The sequence below is a fragment of the Trachurus trachurus genome (genome assembly GCF_905171665.1).
Source record: "Trachurus trachurus genome assembly, chromosome: 3".
Classification (NCBI taxonomy): Eukaryota; Metazoa; Chordata; class Actinopteri; order Carangiformes; family Carangidae; genus Trachurus; species Trachurus trachurus.
In genome coordinates, this window is record NC_139893.1 from 22,699,775 (window position 1) to 22,718,652 (window position 18,878).

The 18,878-nt window shown below is 40.7% G+C and overlaps 3 protein-coding genes across 3 annotated transcripts; all 3 read right to left on the minus strand.

Annotated features, from left to right (window-relative positions):
• Positions 1 to 495: 495 nt before the first annotated feature.
• Positions 496 to 8,285, minus strand: tdp1 (tyrosyl-DNA phosphodiesterase 1). The gene is made up of 16 exons (XM_083997924.1): positions 8,176 to 8,285; positions 7,129 to 7,740; positions 6,832 to 6,875; positions 6,405 to 6,460; positions 5,630 to 5,726; positions 5,475 to 5,509; positions 5,039 to 5,131; positions 4,776 to 4,946; positions 4,561 to 4,639; positions 3,632 to 3,808; positions 3,095 to 3,143; positions 2,614 to 2,680; positions 2,143 to 2,250; positions 1,805 to 1,907; positions 1,458 to 1,563; positions 496 to 716 (listed from the first exon to the last, which is right to left on the minus strand). Exons 2-16 carry the CDS (start codon positions 7,736 to 7,738, stop codon positions 643 to 645), a joined length of 1,869 nt encoding a protein of 622 aa, XP_083854050.1. The 5' UTR covers positions 7,739 to 7,740; positions 8,176 to 8,285; the 3' UTR covers positions 496 to 642.
• Positions 8,286 to 9,594: 1,309 nt separating this feature from the next.
• Positions 9,595 to 10,374, minus strand: LOC310984192 (high choriolytic enzyme 1-like; the record flags this gene model as incomplete). The annotated part of the gene is made up of 1 exon (XM_083969341.1): positions 9,595 to 10,374. The coding sequence occupies one exon, from the start codon at positions 10,372 to 10,374 to the stop codon at positions 9,595 to 9,597; it is 780 nt and encodes a 259-aa protein (XP_083825467.1).
• Positions 10,375 to 14,314: 3,940 nt separating this feature from the next.
• Positions 14,315 to 18,390, minus strand: LOC311008133 (uncharacterized protein; the record flags this gene model as incomplete). The annotated part of the gene is made up of 2 exons (XM_084001569.1): positions 14,315 to 15,198; positions 17,619 to 18,390. The coding sequence occupies 2 exons, from the start codon at positions 18,388 to 18,390 to the stop codon at positions 14,315 to 14,317; spliced, it is 1,656 nt and encodes a 551-aa protein (XP_083857695.1).
• Between the last annotated feature and the right edge of the window lie 488 nt (positions 18,391 to 18,878).

Sequence of the window (18,878 nt, forward strand, 5' to 3'; positions counted from 1 at the left end):
TATCTGCTGATGTGTCAGGAATAGTAGAAACACAACGGTTCTTATGGATCACTGGTGTTGTTGACATTACACTGAGCCCAGCTGGCCTGAGTCCTAGCTACTTTAACCTGAGAACCAGTGCTGCATGGAGGATAAAGTATGGTTAAATATGTTGTAATATAATCCATGATGAAACTTGTTTTCTCCAGGTCCTGTTTACCTCCTGTTAGCTTCTGCTAGATGTCAGGTAAAATCATTAAGATGCTGAATCAAAAACATAAAGCCAAAATATGAACCCAGGATCTCAGGATGTCCTTTTTCTCTCCCAATAATCTCTGTTGTGATGTGTTACTGCAGACATTAATAATATGGTAATATAATTAAATTAATATGATGTATAACCCAAACTAATGAGGTACAGTTTGTCCTTTCACAATTGAATCCTGTTGCAACATTCAGAAATAGCACAAGTGGACGATACAAATGTTATTTTAATCATTGTTACAAAATGTGGGTCTACAGTATAGTATAAAATATAAAAATAAATGTAAATGACAACTAACATGAAAACAGTTCTGACAGTTACAAAGACAACCGCTTCAAAGTAAGGCGTGTGTATGTGTGTGTGTATGTGTGTGTGCATGTGTGTATGTATTTGTGTGTTCAGGAGGGAACCCAGATGTTGCCGTGTGTGTCGGGAGCCTGGTTGTAAGGAATGTTCCAGATCCAAGGCTGATCTGAAAACACACAGAGAGAAAAGGGGGTCAGTGATATCAGAAGAATGTTTTAAAGTCAACTACGACGCTGGCATGGCAGTGCTTGTGCAGCGTCTTCATTCACTGCTGAGTGGAAGAGCGGAGTCTGTGTAGTTTCTATGACTTAAAATTAAGGGTGTTTATGGATTTTAAATTATGCCCTTTCAAATGCACTAGTTTGCTGAAAGAAACTGAGATGAAATGATGTAAAATGTGAAATGCTTTGAATTTAACCAATCATACGTTAGGAATATTTAACTATTATTCTGCTTAGATTTTACAGTGACACTCAAACCTCAAATCTGTTTCTTTACTGTAGTCAGAAACAAAACTCTGCACACACAGTGACAGTCATTTGCCTCCCACAGAATGTCTCATCAGACATGGAAAGAGCTATAGATAGCTATAGATTTGAGCAAACCTATGTTTTCAGTATAAACTCAGTCTATACATGTACTTTACTATGTACTTTATGTTCACTCAAACTGACACTAGATGGCACTGTACCTGTAATGTAAGCTCAACCTGCTGCACAAAAGGTTTAACTGACCACAGTGTTTCTACTGAATCGTCATCATTACCAAAACACATTAGCACAAACAGCATTAATATAAACAGGTCAAAGGTGAGAGAGAGAGCAAGAGACACACTTGACATAGTCTGTAGATAAATATAAAAAGTACATTCAATGCATTTAATGCATCATGCATCACATTCCTGTACCTTTAGGAGAGTAGCTCGTAGGGGGCAGGTCAAAGGGGACAGGGAAACCAGAGGAAGATGAAGAGACAGGAAATGGATTTTTGTGAACAGGGAAGGTCTTCATACCCTGTAAGGAGAGAATCACTGCACTAAATAATAATAATAACATCATCTAGCAAATAGTAACTTTTGTCTTGTATTTTGTCTGATTCATAGGTTTTAATATGTAATAATCATAATAATGTATGTACAACTAATTTATTTTCTGTAAGCCAATTACCACATAATTACTGTAAGTTCACATTCACTGCAGGCATTGTCTCTTCTACATAATTATGCTGTTTTGTCCACGTGTGTGTTGCTCTTACAAAGGCAGAGGGCACATAGAGGACTCCCAGCTCGTATGAACGAACCATCACTTGAGTGTTGCTCTTCTCCAGAGCACCCCACGCTGCTTTGGAGAGGTTGGCACTGAAACAAACATATGACAAAAGTTTAATGTTTATAAAGACAGAAATGATCATTTCAGATCATTTGCATTGAGTGAGGGGTTTAAAGTTTTTCTGTCACACTAATATTTAGCAGCTGGCTTGTCTGTCTCTGAAATAAAAGAATGATATAAATCATATGTACAAAAGAAGACACATGAACTAACCCTAACCGTAACATAATGAAAATTAACAAAATATGGAGTTAGCACGCTCACCTTGTGACGAGGAACCAGGCAAGCTGAGTGAAGTCTGGTGACGCTCTCATGTATGTTTTGATGTGTGGCATGGCATGACTTCTTCCTGTTGCATTCGCCTTCCAGTGGCTACAGGAGCACACACACACACAATTGCTACAGTGTTTGGTATACAGTCAGTGGGAAAAAAATTGTTGGAGGTCCAATGCCTGGCAAGAAGCTTTCTGACAGTGGTATTAAATAGACTCATTAGCCACCATCCAAAAATTGCTTGTCAATTAAATTATGTGGTTCACTCAAGCTAAACAAACTGCTCATTCAAATCAATTTATCTAAATCTTCTCAGACAAACAAATGTTTCTATTCACAATCAACTTGTTAGACAACTTCCCTCCTGGTGGACCTACAAACATGAACATATAACTATCATAGAGATTCTACAGCAGTGCTGAATGTTATGATATTATGAATGAGTAGTGGTAGGAAACTTACTGAAAGTAGGAGTGGAGCCAGAGCTGTTTCTGAGCTGTTTGGATGCTGTAGGGAAGAGAACCTCCCGCTGGACAACAAAAGAGATGTATGTCACCGGTCAATCAAATGACTACAATATATAATAGATAGACAAATGAGTAAATCACACAAATGTAATGAGTTTACTTCTAGTATACAATGTCATGGCCTTTGTAACCAAAAACACATCTGAATTTGGAGCAAATAATTGGGAAATTTTGTGTTTTTTGTCTTTGACATTTGACTTTTGACCACTGATGTCTCACCAGTTAATTTTGGGTCCAACATAAATAACTGAAAGGACTCTCATGAGGAGTTGGCCAAAAACATGTTCCTTTGAGGTCATCACAACTTTTAACTTTGACCACCCAATTTCACAAGAGAGGAATGGACAATGGAAAAAAAAATGAAATTTCTCTGTCTCTGGCCGTTTCAGGAGTGTAGCCATAAAGAAAGTACTCACCTGGATAACCTTCTAAACTTGTCCTCACGTCTTCTACTGATGGATACACCTGCAAAATGTCAAGATATTAGCTACTGTCTTTAGAATTCCCTCTATGCTCAATTTTTGAAATTGGTTTATGGCTCTGTTCAGTGCCAGTGGAACAGAAAGGAGTTCAATTTCCCATCTGGTAATGAGAAAAACCACAGGGTATCTCCAAGATCATACAGAGCTGAAAAACATCAGTTCATTGAGTCATATTATTTTGATCTTAGGTCATTCAGTGTCCTGCAGGGACCATTAAGAGGTGTACAAGTGCAATGCCAACATTTTATATTAATTATCTGCAATCACAATTCTTTATTCTACGATAATTTATTATTTTTCAGAGACAAATGTTTATCAGAGTTATGTTATGTTTATTAGGTACTCAAAAGCAGTCGTGGTAGCAAAAACAAACCTTCATGTGTTGTATTGTTTTGCTCTTACTCTAACAGCATTTGAATGCTGCATCACACAAGGAAAACGGCAGATCAAGCTTGTGCTGAAAGGACATACCAAGTGCACAGGGGGGGCTGAACGAAGAGAGGCTTTCCCCAGCGTGGTCAAGGTGCGCTGAAACTCCCCCGCTAACCATTTGGTCTTGTCAAGTCCCATAGAGCCAATGCTGGAGAACTGGCCAATCGCAGGCCACCTTTCGTCGCCGGGAATCGGCTCTGTGTGATCATGCAACAGCTAGAAAAATAAGAAGAGAGTAAAGACATTAAGCACACATTACAGTTAGAGACTATGGCTTCAATTTCACACTATCAAGAGCTTTCATAGTCCTGTGAAAATACCTCTAACTTTAGTCACATTATACAGAGAGCTTCAACTGGGGTAATACATTTAACTTATGCCTCTTCCGACTGTAGCACACATAAGCAATAATTTCCGTGTCTTTGGTCATGGCTTTAAGTTACAGTACATGAACAGTGATACTAATTGACTGATTTTGGTTTTATTTTCCAAATTCATCTTTGTGTGTAAACATTTCAGCAAAAAAAAATTCACATTTCAACATCTTACAAGAAATGTAATGACATCAGCACAGAAGAAATTTATAAACCAACCAACCAATTTTCACAGTGTTGCCGTACAACTACAATCAACTATGGAAAAAAAGACGGACTTAGCGAGTGACGACCGTTTCATCTCAAAATTCAGTGTTTCTGCAGACAGTTGTAGAAGCAAAACCCCATTAACTTATTTATGTAACGCATGGGAAGTGGGACAATAAACTCATAACACTGTGCTGAAAACACAATCAAGCCTCCCCATCTCTCCTTTTAATGAAAATATTTATGTAAAACCTACAGTACTACTGTAAGGACATGACATAATGAAACAGCTGTAGACTTTTCTGTCTTGAATAACTGTATCTTAGTGATGAGTTAGTTGAGAAAAGTAGGATGAGAAGAATATGAGTAAAAAAAAAAAATGTTTACCTTCCTCAGCCTCAGGTGGCCCCAGCGCTCCATGTCTGAGCCAACATACCTGCCAGGGGTTGAGCCAACTAAATACACCCTGTCAGGAAAGTGGAAATTTTACAGCTGCTATGAACTCCACTCATCCTTTATTAACAAACTGGCATATTCAAGAAATATTAACATAGTCTGCATCACATCTGTATGTATGCACATGTGTATCTGCAGGTCTTTACCTGGTCTCCGACAGGTCGTGCTCTTTGATTCGTTGGATCCACTCCTCGAGTTCGGTTGCGCGGTACGACATCAGGTATTCCAGTAGGTCCCTCTTAAAGAAGGTGGGCGACTCACCTGTGCTTGCACTGCTGCCCTTTGGTAACCGTGGAAACAGAGGGCTCATCCACATCCTGGTATGGAGATAATAAATCCATAACCAAAGCTTATAATCGGTCTGTTCTCTTCATGTGGCTTCTCAAAACACAAGCACAGACGGACCCACCCTTGTGTTTTCTGGTACCAGTCGGCTCTGATGAGGTTGGAGGTGAGAATAATGACTCTGAAGCCTTCCTCATACCACAGCAACATCATCTTGCTGCACAATGACACACACAGTATTAATTATTTCATGCAGAATGTGGATATAACATGATACAGCATCTTCAATAATAATAAGAGATCTATTTTAAAGCAGACATTTTTGACTTGTCATGGCAGGAAAAGCACAGGTGTAACAAATGAGTGGATGTAATTAATGACTGATTACACCTGGGCTGTTCCTGTATGGCTCTAACGATGTGTCAGTGCAACAGCTGTTTGGAGGTCTAATCAGTCAGGCTAAGTGAAAACACCTGTGTTAGCCTGCTGCTGTGTAAGCAACAGCAACAAAACAAAACAAAAACAACAACAACAAAAAACACCAGGGAGGAAATTCTTACGTGTGGTGAGTTCCAAATGCGATATCCAGCTTTGCCTGTCACAAAAGAATCACAGAGATTAATCCTATTTAAAGGGGAAAACAACAGGGTCAATAACTGTACTTCAGCAAAATTGTATTTCTCTGTGTTTTCTGTGGCAGTAAGGAGGACTGTACCTGACAGAATCGAACATGTGGAAAGGGCTGAGCTTGCTGGAGCAGCCGGGCTTTGGCCTCCCTCTTGTCTCCATGGACAATCAGAACTGGACAATCCCTGAAAACACAAACCACAAAAATATCAACAGACTAAAATATCACAATATTTTATGATGTGATACTGAATAAGTTCTCGGAGTGCTTTATTGATATTTTATCAGTAGTTGACATGATGACAGTGTTTTGTGCTGTATTTGGGCCTCTAACCAGCAGTAACTTCTCTGTTCAGATTGCACAAAAAGTACAAAAAGTAGTACTATGATGAAGGATGTCATAGGAAAATTGTGTGTTCTTAATACTACAAAGTAGAAAAAAATAAATCACAATAAGTCAACTTGCTTATATTGTAGTGCACCTTTGAGATAATCAATTTTTCAAAAGAAACTCAAACTTCATCTGAAACTGTTATTTGGTTACTGCATTGTTAATGAAATTCTTTTAGTATTATTCTGTTGAGTAAATTGTTTTTCTTTGTTTTTCTTTTCTTTTGTTAATTTTTATGTTTGGTGTATTAATTTCTGGCTATTAGATTCTATATTTCTCCTTGAATGGTGATAGGGATGTGTGATTTTGTATACTTTTGTGTTGACCACAGGAAGACTAGCGGACTGCTATGGCAGCTAAATAAAACAACAAAAACAACTAAATGTATTGTATCACCAGATTCTTGCCAATACACAGCTGTACTGCTAAACAAACCTAAAAACTTGTCATCAATTTAGTGTCGTCGGCTTACCTAAACTCTGGTGGGTACTGTTCGACCATCCAGGCAATATCGAAGCAGTAGTTGAACTGTGATGAAAGAGAATATTAATGGATTAAATTCCATCAAGACATGGCAGAAGGTTGTAAACCATGCTAACAGCTCTGTGCTGGGAGCATGATTAAATGTAACTGACAATGAGAACATGCTGATGTTTGCTTGCTAAAATATTAACTATGCTAATACTTGCATATTACCACTCAACGTGTAATTCATTAGAACCAGATAAAAGGCAACCTTAAGTCACAAGGATTGAGCCTTTGGGCATCACAAATGTACAATTGCCATTGTACCAATATTTGTCAAGACTGTAACCAAGCAGTGTTCTCAGCTACTGACAGCTGTAGAGCCATATCACTGGGATGACTGAAAGAACAGGAAAATAAAATAGTTTACTCACCTGAACAGATTCTTTCAATGTCCCAAATAATGGGGAGAGGATGTCTAGATGAAAGAAAAAAAGCTAAGATTATTTGAAGGGGGTAATCAATAAAAGACTGATGCTCCACTGGTTTCAAATGTGGGAAATCTACAGCAGGGAGATTCCTCACAGGAATTATACAAGCAGGTGCCATGTTCATCCCTTAACTCAAACAGGTAACCCATCTTCTTCACCAGCGCTTCTAAATGTTTTGTTTATACCTTGAAAAGTCAAAACCCCATTGCACCACACTTAATCTAGCAGAACTCCACTCACCTTTAATGTGCAGTGCTCCAGTGTTGTATTTCCTGTCCAGGCCTGTGACTTTGTTGAGGTAAAACCTGTAAGTGTCATTCAGACAGGGAACACTGGACTCATAGAAGTCCTCCGGCTCGTCGATGTAGTAGAACCGGCCGTGGGGACTTGGAGGGCGTTCGTTCTCCACCTTCGGTTTCTTAGCTTTAGGGCTTGGAGGTGCCTTTTTTGGTAAGTTACGGACGGTCTTCACATCTCCATCGTCTTCATCACTATCTGACAGTGCCCAGCCTGCACCGTCTGACGCCTCTTTCTTCCGCTTTCCAGCCAATGAAGGACTAGTTTCGTACTTTACTGGATTCAGTTGGTTCACTGCAGCTGACTGTCTGGCCTCAGAGCCAATGACAAGGGAGGATACAGGGGCTTTAGCTGGTTCTGGTTTCACCTCCACAGCGGCTGATACTGGTTCTAGTTTTAGGCTGGGGGGAGAGGGGGACTGGGATGAGCTGTGGTTAGATACAACAGGCATCTGGGGCTTAGATGTTGTAGTCCCGGACAAAGGGAGATCCTCGTCATCGTCATCATCGCTGCTGGAGATGGTCCACTTGCCGTGTTTACTGTCCTGAGACATCCCTGACCAGACATGCAGAGTAAACATGAGCTGATCAACACAAACAGTGAGCTAGTCAAGCCAGTGGTTAGTAAGAAAATAAGTAATTTAGCCCACAGTGATGTGACTGAAAGTCCACCTGTTTTTCTGAGGTTGCTCAATCATATGGAGGAACAGAGTGTAGTTTGCAGTGATTTATTATAAAGGTCACTCTGATAGCGTCCAAGATCCATTTTCAAAACTGGGATATATCGTATTGTGGCATAGACGAAATGCATAATGACATATTAATACGAAACCCGTGACTATGTATGACCACAAAAATGCACACCAACGAAAACAAGTTAGCTTATATACAACTGTATCCAGTATCAAATAAAACAGTTCGTGCGAGTTATTCAACGAGAAACAAAGAGAAATGATAAGGTAATATTGTTGCTGTTGTGTGTGTGCATTACCACGTCAGATAAACGAGCCACAATCGTGAAGGCAGAGACTTATCAATCCACCGCTGTGCAAACTTCATACAATGCAGCGCCTACATGCAACCACGGATCATGCAGCAAACAACCACAGTGCAGGAGGGGAACCAAGAATGTGAGTCCGGGTGGAAACTCTGCCTGGAAACATTAGTTCCGCCACATCGGAGAAATATGATTACAAGTTTATGGGCTGTGTATGACACAAGCGTGTAGATGTAGAGATGGTAAAATTGTTTTTTTTTTTGTTTTTTTTAATGCTGCCTGTGTCTGTTTCTACCGACTTCACTGTGTTAAATAGGATGGACAGATAGGGCATGTTGAATGGATTTATTTCGGTTTACCTTGACGAACAACGAGTAATAATGCATGCATAAATGCATAGTCAATGATTTTATTTGATAGGCTACTAATAGCATGTTGTTTGCTCGTTGTTATTTATTGCGATTCACAGATCAACCATGGGGTCAACAGATGAAACCGAGGGGCAGGAAGTGCTCTTCACTTCATGCTGTGTCATGTTTGATCATGAGAAAAAAAACAAAAAATAGGCTAAATGACAAATCTAGAGACACCGAATTAAGTTACTGAATCCTAAGTAAAAAAAAAAAATGTATACCTATAGGTAGCCTATAGGTAGGCTATATTGCACCTGGATCAGACTGGGATGGAGACATTGATTTTGACCATCCATCCTGTTCTCATGAATGTGATATCACAGTATCATGAGGGAATTTCTTGACATTTGGTGAAAACATTCACTTGGACTGTTGGGCAGTTTTTGTATTATTTTCTCATACTTTGTACAGTTGAACTCTCATCTTGAGAAATTATTTTTGTTGAGGATACTTTTCTCCTTTTTATTTTTTCAGACAGGAAATTGGGAGGCAGAGAGAGGGGCAGTGACATCATGCAGTAAAGGGCCGCCTGATGCGAGATTTGAACTGGGGCCAACTGCAGCTATACTGTAGCCTCTGAATGTGGGGCGCCTGCTCCACCCACTGCACCACACAACGCCCCAACCTTCCTGATTTTAACTTGTCAGTGTTACAAAAGCAAAAAGAGAGACTGGACCATTACAAAATGTTTTTGTGTTAGTCCCTTAGTGAATTTGACTAAATTTTCTACTTCCAACATTTTGCAGATATTCATCAGTTTGCCATCCATATTGCTGCTGATAGGTTATTATTGTGTGTAAACTTATATTGATAGAAAAGGAAAAGATGAGACAGCATATGCGGCTTTTCTTTGCTTTTATTGAAGATTAGGAATGATGAGTGTCATGTGTTGCTTTACCATTTTTAAGAATGTGTTTTAAAGGGGTGTAACTATTGGTATAATTTTTATAATTACTGAAAAAACAGTGTGAATATTTTGCATTTGGCGTCAGCATCACAGTTAGCAGCCATAGAGCATGTTGATCCTCATGATGTCCCAGTAGGACATGCCCTGCCTCTGGCCGATCTGGACGTTGGGGTCGGGGATGGGGGTGATGGAGTCATACCCGTTGACGGAGAAGGCTGTTCTCCCATAGTGCATGATGGAGGAGTAGTCGTAGGGAGTGTTGAGGTTGTTGGTGTTCTGCTTGTAGAAGTTGTAGGACATCTGTTGGTTGATGTTCTGCCAGTTGATCCTGACGTATTGGTCGCGGTCGCTCCTGGTCTGCTCGTGCTGGAAGCCCAGAGCGTGGTTGATCTCGTGCTGGATGATGCCGTGGTACATGCAGCCCTGCCTGTTGAGAGAGAGTATCTGTCTGCCTCCCTCTTTGCCCAGAGCAGAGAAACATCCAGCTTTGCTCTCGATGCTGATGTAGTCGTACTCGTTCTGACGGGGGACGAAGCGGATGCAGGTCCTGCTGTGGTAGGACTTCATGGCAGAGTCGATCTTCTGCTTTTCCCAGCCGGTGAACTCCCTGCTGATGGTGAAGGGGATTGTCACATAGCCGCTGGAGGCCTTCCTCCACAGGCAGCTCTGGGACCAGCACACCATGGCGTTTCTGGTTCTGGGAGCTAGCAGGTCTCCTTCCAGCAGGATTTCATCGGTGCCATTGTTGGAAGTGAGGATCCTGGTGGTGATGTCGATGGTGTCATCTTCCTCTGCACTTCCTTCCTCCTGGAGAGGAAGAGCCTGAGAGAGGCCGAGCAGGAGCAGCAGCAGCAGGCTGGCAGAGGGAGTCATCTTCAGGGTCAGTCTGGCTGTGGAGCTTCTGAGGAGAGACTGTTTGAAGCTTGATGTTTGACTCAGTGCAGTCCAGGGTTTTATACTCTCCTCTGCAGGTGTGTCTGCAGGAGGATTATGGGCTGGGGTCCACACTGCTCGGCCTAAATAAACCTGTGAAGGGAGGACTCCACAGACAAACCTACTGTTTCAACATGGTTTGTTATGTCTGGTCATTAGAGGAATCAACAGCTTAACTTTGTTGTTGAATTGTCATTATTAGCTACTTCAAGTTTTAAACAATGAAATCTGAGACGATCCATTTTCATTTTAAACTGTGGATTACATTTTTTCCCCTGATGATCTTGCCATGAAAAGATAGAAACAGATAAAACAGCCTGAACTAGACAACATCTGAAAAGTTGTTGTTTTTCCTATACTGACACAAACCACAGTTCATCAAAATATCAAACCATATATTTGATTAATTCTGTTATGTAATGTCCAAACATGCTGAACAAACAATGATCACCCAACTTTACAAATTGTTTCCTGTTGTTCAGATAAATCCTCACCCACCCAACACTTTACCCCTGATGCCATACCATTCCAGTTTATTGATTAAAGCAGAAGTAAGCGGAATGTTTGTGTTAATATAAGTCTTAAATAGTTATATCTTCTGACGTCAATCACTTACATAGAGTGTTTGGTCCAAAACACGGGTCTGTCAGTCACTCTGCTCTGCTGTAAGCCGAGGAGAAAACTTTCCTTGTATCCTACAACCTTTATCCAATGAGGAGAGAGAACGGCATAAAGGGGCGGTCCTCTCTGTGTGTGCAGCCAAGGGATGCGCATGAATGTGGTGACGTAGGGACGGGGGCTGCTAACTCCATCGGCTGACAAGAAGTTAGCCAAAACGACCGGATCACTTACTTTTGCTTTAATATGTTATGGTTTATTGTGTCAAACACTTTTTTTTGTAGGTCTATGAATATTCCAACTGTATACTGTTTCTGGTCTCTACTGATTTCTTCAATGGATTCTATTAGTGCCATGATGTTTGTGTTTGTCTATTTGTTAAGTCAATTATTGAAGAGTTTTTCAAAAATTTTAGAGTAACAAGACAGGTCTGTAGTTTGTGAAGTGGTGTTTGTTCCCAGATTTATACAGAGGTATAACTTTTGCTATTTTCATTTTGTTTGGAAATGTAGCCTACCAGTTTGAAATGATAAGTTACAGATGTAGCCTATGCTAATGGTTTAACATGTGAAGGGAGGACTCCACAGACAAACCTACTGTTTCAACATGGTTTATTATCTTTGGCCATTAGATGGATTTAAAGCTGTAGGCTACTTTGTTGTTGAATTGTCATTATTGATTGTCGTTAATACAAGTTTCAACCAATTAAACCTATAACTAGGTGGCTATTGTCCATTTTCACTTTAAACTGTGGATTATAGGCTATCATATTTTTCCCCTGATATTTCCATGAAAATATAGAAACAGATAAAACAGCCTGGACAGATATAGACAACATCTGAAAAGGTGGTGTTTTCCCCCATAGTACTGACACAATGTATCACAAACATCATACTTTTCCCTCATTAGTTGTATGTACAGTATGCACCAAACAACAGAACAGATGGGTCGCAACAGTAAAACAATATATTTCATTTGTAGTTAACTCTCAAATAGCTGCAGTTATTATCCATATCACACTTTAGTTTTAACTTGGGTTACTCCCATTTCATTGGATCATTTTGGGGATTCTTTGAGTTTCTCCACCTTTTCTAGAGTCCACCTGCAGTACATTTCTTTGATTACACATATTTGTTTTTTCAAATGTGCGCAGTTTTTTAAGTTTTATGTCTTTAGAAAAGCTGGCACTGTGTTGTATGCCTATTACCATCCACAACAATGAATCATGATGATGGCAGCATCATGCTGTGGGGGTGTTTGTCAGTGGTAGAAACAAGGACACTGGCCAGGGTTGAGGGAAAGCTAAATACAGCAAAGTATTATGTATGCCTTTTATAAAACCTAATGACCTAAAGTTCACCTACCAACAGGACAACTACCCTAAGTAAACAGCTAAGAAAAAAAATACTTGGAACAATGTAAGTAGTACTTGGTTCTGCATAACAAGACTGAAAACTTGGTCTGAATATTTTCCAGTTGAATGCAGAATGTAGTTTTGCATTATTCCCAGATTTAATCATCCATTTATAGCCAGTATTCAACTAAAACATCAAACATCATGTAATACATACATATAGACACCCACACAGAGTAGTAGAACATATTAAAAGGTCCTGTTGATGTAGCCTTTACATACAACATTATCAGAGGACCTTGTTATTTCATGACACTAACTTTTGTGACAAACAACCAGGCTGGTGTGTTTTCATTTATGAGAGGTATTGTCATGTAATTTATTTACCGTGTAGTATAGGTAGAAACAAAAGCTTTTTCCACAGATCTCCAGGAACTGATTCTACAGTCCAGTTCCCCTTTTGACAGTCATTTTGTTGTTGAAAACATCTCAGAGCTGGTTGAGTGTACAGTAGGCCTACAGTATATGTATCACATGCAGAGATTACTGAAATTTTCACTTTTAAAGATAAAAATGCCTACAAAAACACTGTGCTTTGCATCTACCTGTGTCTTAATATTTTAAGATTATTTTCTCAAGAATTAGTCCTATTATGACTTTGCACCTGGATCAGACTGGGATGGAGACATCATGGTTTTGAGTTGTCTTTACGTCAGTCTGTCCATCCTGTTCTCATGAGTGTGATTTCACAGTACTAACATCATGAGGGAATTTCTTGACATTTGGTGAAAACATTCACTTGGACTGTTGGGCAGTTTTTGTATTATTTTCTCATACTTTGTACAGTTGAACTCTCATCTTGAGAAATTATTTTTGTTGAGGATACTTTTCTCATGGGGCTTTTTTGCCTTTAATTGACAGTACAGTTGAGAAAGACAGGAAATTGGGAGGCAGAGAGAGGGGCAGTGACATGCAGTAAAGGGCCGCCTGATTCGGAATTTGAACCGGGGCCAACTGCAGCAAGGACAACCTCTGAATGTGGGGCGCCTGCTCCACCCACTGCGCCACACAACGCCCCAACCTTCCTATTTAAAGCAGAAGTGAGTGGTCCGGTCGTTTTCGCTAATGCTGCGTTCCAGGCAGGCTTTTGAAATCGTAAATTACAGCTTCAAGTCACAACTTACGACTTTGTAGCGTTCCAGGCAACCCACTCGTGTTTTTCCGACCTGTTTTACCGGTGAAAGTCACTATAACGGCCACTCGTAACTTCCGACCGGTGAACTCGTACCAGATCGAACTGGTACCACTTCACGGTCGGAAAAATACGAGTTCCCTTGAACGCACCATAACAGTCCTCTCTCCTCATTGGATAAAAACTGTAGGATACGATAAATGTTTTCTCCTCGGCTCAGAGCAGAGCAGAGGGACTGAGAGACCCGTGTTTCAGTCCAAACACTCTACGTAAGTGATTGCTGTCGGAAGATATAACTATTTAAGACTTATATTAACACAAATATATCACTCACTTCTGCTTTAACTTGCCAGTGTTATAAAAGCAAAAAGAGAGAGTGGACCATTACAAAATGTTTTTTGTGTTAGTCCCTTGAAAGTGAATTTGACAGAATTTTCTACTTCCAACATTATGCAGATATTCATCAGTTTGCCATTCATCGTATTGCTGCTGATAGGTTATTATTGTGTGTGTTAACTTATATTGATAGAAAAAGAAAAGATGAGACAGCATCAGTGGTTTTTCTTTGCTTTTATTGAAGATTAGGAATGATGAGTGTCATGTGTTGCTTTACCATTTTTAAGAATGTGTTTTAAAGGGGTGTAACTATTGGTATGATTTTTTTAAATTACTGAAAAAACAGTGAGAATATTTTGCATTTGGCGTCAGCATCACAGTTAGCAGCCGTAGAGCATGTTGATCCTCATGATGTCCCAGTAGGACATGCCCTGCCTCTGGCCGATCTGGACGTTGGGGTCGGGGATGGGGGTGATGGAGTCATACCCGTTGACAGAGAAGGCTGTTCTCCCATAGTGCATGATGGAGGAGTAGTCGTAGGGAGTGTTGAGGTTGTTGGTGTTCTCCTTGTAGAAGTTGTAGGACATCTGTTGGTTGATGTTCTGCCAGTTGATCCTGACGTATTGGTCGCGGTCGCTCCTGGTCTGCTCGTGCTGGAAGCCCAGAGCGTGGTTGATCTCGTGCTGGATGATGCCGTGGTACATGCAGCCCTGCCTGTTGAGAGAGAGTATCTGTCTGCCTCCCTCTTTGCCCAGAGCAGAGAAACATCCAGCTTTGCTCTCGATGCTGATGTAGTCGTACTCGTTCTGACGGGGGACGAAGCGGATGCAGGTCCTGCTGTGGTAGGACTTCATGGCAGAGTCGATCTTCTGCTTCTCCCAGCTGGTGAACTCCCTGCTGATGGTGAAGGGGATTGTCACATAGCCGCTGGAGGCCTTCCTCCACAGGCAGCTCTGGGACCAGCACACCATGGCGTTTCTGGTTCTGGGAGCTAGCAGGTCTCCTTCCAGCAGGATCTCATCGGTGCCATTGTTGGAAGTGAGGATCCTGGTGGTGATGTCGATGGTGTCATCTTCCTCTGCACTTCCTTCCTCCTGGAGAGGAAGAGCCTGAGAGAGGCCGAGCAGGAGCAGCAGCAGCAGGCTGGCAGAGGGAGTCATCTTCAGGGTCAGTCTGGCTGTGGAGCTTCTGAGGAGAGACTGTTTGAAGCTTGATGTTTGACTCAGTGCAGTCCAGGGTTTTATACTCTCCTCTGCAGGTGTGTCTGGTGTGTCAGGTGGATTATGGGCTGGGGTCCACACTGCTAGGCCTAAATAAACCTGTGAAGGGAGGACTCCACAGACAAACCTACTGTTTCAACATGGTTTATTATCTTTGGCCATTAGATGGATTTAAAGCTACTTTGTTGTTGAATTGTCATTATTGATTGTCGTTAATACAAGTTTCAACCAATGAAACCTATAACTAGGTTATCATATCTGAGATGATCCATTTTCATTTTAAACTGTGGATTATAGGCTATCATATTTTCCCCCTGATATTTCCATGAAAATATAGAAACAGATAAAACAGCCTGAACAGATATAGACAACATCTGAAAATGTGGTGTTTTTCCCATAGTACTGACACAATGTATCACAAACATCATACTTTTCCCTCATTAGTTGTATACACTCAACACCTCATAGCTCAAAAGTGTTTTATGCTATTTAGTGCTTTATTTTTGATTATTCTGTCATTGTACAATATGCACCAAACAACAGAACAGATGGGTCGCAACAGTAAAACAATATATTTCATTTGTAGTTAACTTTCAAATAGCTGCAGTTATTATCCATATCACACTTTAGTTTTAACTTGGGTTACTCCCATTTCATTGGATCATTTTGGGGATTCTTTGAGTTTCTCCACCTTTTCTAGAGTCCACCTGCAGTAGATTTCATTGATTACATATAATATATATATTTTTTTTTAAATGTGCACACTTTTTTAAGTTTTATGTCTTTAGAAAAGCTGGCACTGTGTTGTATGCCTATTACCATCCACAACAATGAATCATGATGATGGCAGCATCATGTTGTGGGGGTGTTTGTCAGTAGTAGAAACAAGGACACTGGCCAGGGTTGAGGGAAAGCTAAATACAGCAAAGTACAGACATGCCCTTTATAAAACCTAATGACCTAAAGTTCACCTTCCAACAGGACAACTACCCTAAGTAAACAGCTAAGAAAAAAATACTTGGAACAATGTAAGTACTTGATTCTGCATAACAAGAGTGAAAAACTTGGTCTGAATATTTTCCAGTTGAATGCAGAATGTAGTTTTGCATTATTCCCAGATTTAATCATCAATTTATAGCCAGTATTCAACTAAAACATCAAACATCATGTAATACAAACATATAGACACCCACACAGAGTAGTAGAACATATTAAAAGGTCCCGTTGATGTAGCCTTGACTTACAACATTATCAGAGGACCTTGTTCTTTCATGACACTAACTTTGTGACAAACAACCAGGCTGGTGTGTTTTCATTTATGAGAGGTATTGTCATGTAATTTATTTACCGTGTAGTATAGGTAGAAACAAAAGCTTTTTCCACAGATCTCCAGGAACTGATTCTACAGTCCAGTTCCCCTTTTGACAGTCATTTTGTTGTTGAAAACATCTCAGAGCTGGTTGAGTGTACATACCAGTATATATACAGTACAGTATATGTATCACATGCAGAGATTACTGAAATTTTCACTTTTAAAGATAAAAATGCCTACAAAAACACTGTGCTTTGCATCTACCTGTGTCTTAATATTTTAAGATTATTTTCTCAAGAATTAGTCCTATTATGACTTTGCACCTGGATCAGACTGGGATGGAGACATCATGGTTTTGAGTTGTCTTTACGTCAGTCTGTCCATCCTGTTCTCATGAGTGTGATATCACAGTAACATCATGAGGGAATTTCTTGACATTTGGTGAAAACATTCACTTGGACTTTTGGGCAGTTTTTGTATTATTTTCTCATACTTTGTACAGTTGAACTCTCATCTTGAGAAATTATTTTTGTTGAGGATACTTTCTCATTTTTATTTTTTCAAAGTATATTTTTTGGGCTTTTTTGCCTTTAATTGACAGTACAGTTGAGAAAGACAGGAAATTGGGAGGCAGAGAGAGGGGCAGTGACATGCAGTAAAGGGCCGCCTGATTCGGAATTTGAACCGGGGCCAACTGCAGCAAGGACAACCTCTGAATGTGGGGCACCTGCTCCACCCACTGCGCCACACAACGCCCCAACCTTCCTATTTAACTTGCCAGTGTTATAAAAGCAAAAAGAGAGAGTGGACCATTACAAAATGTTTTTGTGTTAGTCTCTTGAAAGTGAATTTGACAGAATTTTCTACTTCCAACATTATGCAGATATTCATCAGTTTGCCATTCATCGTATTGCTGCTGATAGGTTATTATTGTGTGTGTTAACTTATATTGATAGAAAAAGAAACGATGAGACAGCATCAGTGGTTTTTCTTTGCTTTTATTGAAGATTAGGAATGATGAGTGTCATGTGTTGCTTTACCATTTTTTAGAATGTGTTTTAAAGGGGTGTAACTATTGGTATGATTTTTTTTAAATTACTGAAAAAACAGTGAGAATATTTTGCATTTGGTGTCAGCATCACAGTTAGCAGCCGTAGAGCATGTTGATCCTCATGATGTCCCAGTAGGACATGCCCTGCCTCTGGCCGATCTGGACGTTGGGGTCGGGGATGGGGGTGATGGAGTCATACCCGTTGACGGAGAAGGCTGTTCTCCCATAGTGCATGATGGAGGAGTAGTCGTAGGGAGTGTTGAGGTTGTTGGTGTTCTCCTTGTAGAAGTTGTAGGACATCTGTTGGTTGATGTTCTGCCAGTTGATCCTGACGTATTGGTCGCGGTCGCTCCTGGTCTGCTCGTGCTGGAAGCCCAGAGCGTGGTTGATCTCGTGCTGGATGATGCCGTGGTACATGCAGCCCTGCCTGTTGAGAGAGAGTATCTGTCTGCCTCCCTCTTTGCCCAGAGCAGAGAAACATCCAGCTTTGCTCTCGATGCTGATGTAGTCGTACTCGTTCTGACGGGGGACGAAGCGGATGCAGGTCCTGCTGTGGTAGGACTTCATGGCAGAGTCGATCTTCTGCTTCTCCCAGCTGGTGAACTCCCTGCTGATGGTGAAGGGGATTGTCACATAGCCGTTGGAGGCCTTCCTCCACAGGCAGCTCTGGGACCAGCACACCATGGCGTTTCTGGTTCTGGGAGCTAGCAGGTCTCCTTCCAGCAGGATCTCATCGGTGCCATTGTTGGAAGTGAGGATCCTGGTGGTGATGTCGATGGTGTCATCTTCCTCTGCACTTCCTTCCTCCTGGAGTGGAAGAGCCTGAGAGAGGCCGAGCAGGAGCAGCAGCAGCAGGCTGGCAGAGGGAGTCATCTTCAGGGTCAGTCTGGCTGAGGAGCTTCTGAGGAGAGACTGTTTGAAGCTTGATGTTTGACTCAGTGCAGTCCAGGGTTTTATACTCTCCTCTGCAGGTGTGTCTGCAGGAGGATTATGGGCTGGGGTCCACACTGCTAGGCCTAAATAAACCTGTGAAGGGAGGACTCCACAGACAAACCTACTGTTTCAACATGGTTTATTATCTTTGGCCATTAGATGGATTTAAAGCTACTTTGTTGTTGAATTGTCATTATTGATTGTCGTTAATACAAGTTTCAACCAATGAAACCTATAACTAGGTTATCATATCTGAGATTATCCATTTTCATTTTAAACTGTGGATTATAGGCTATCATATTTTCCCCCTGATATTTCCATGAAAATATAGAAACAGATAAAACAGCCTGAACAGATATAGACAACATCTGAAAATGTGGTGTTTTTCCCATAGTACTGACACAATGTATCACAAACATCATACTTTT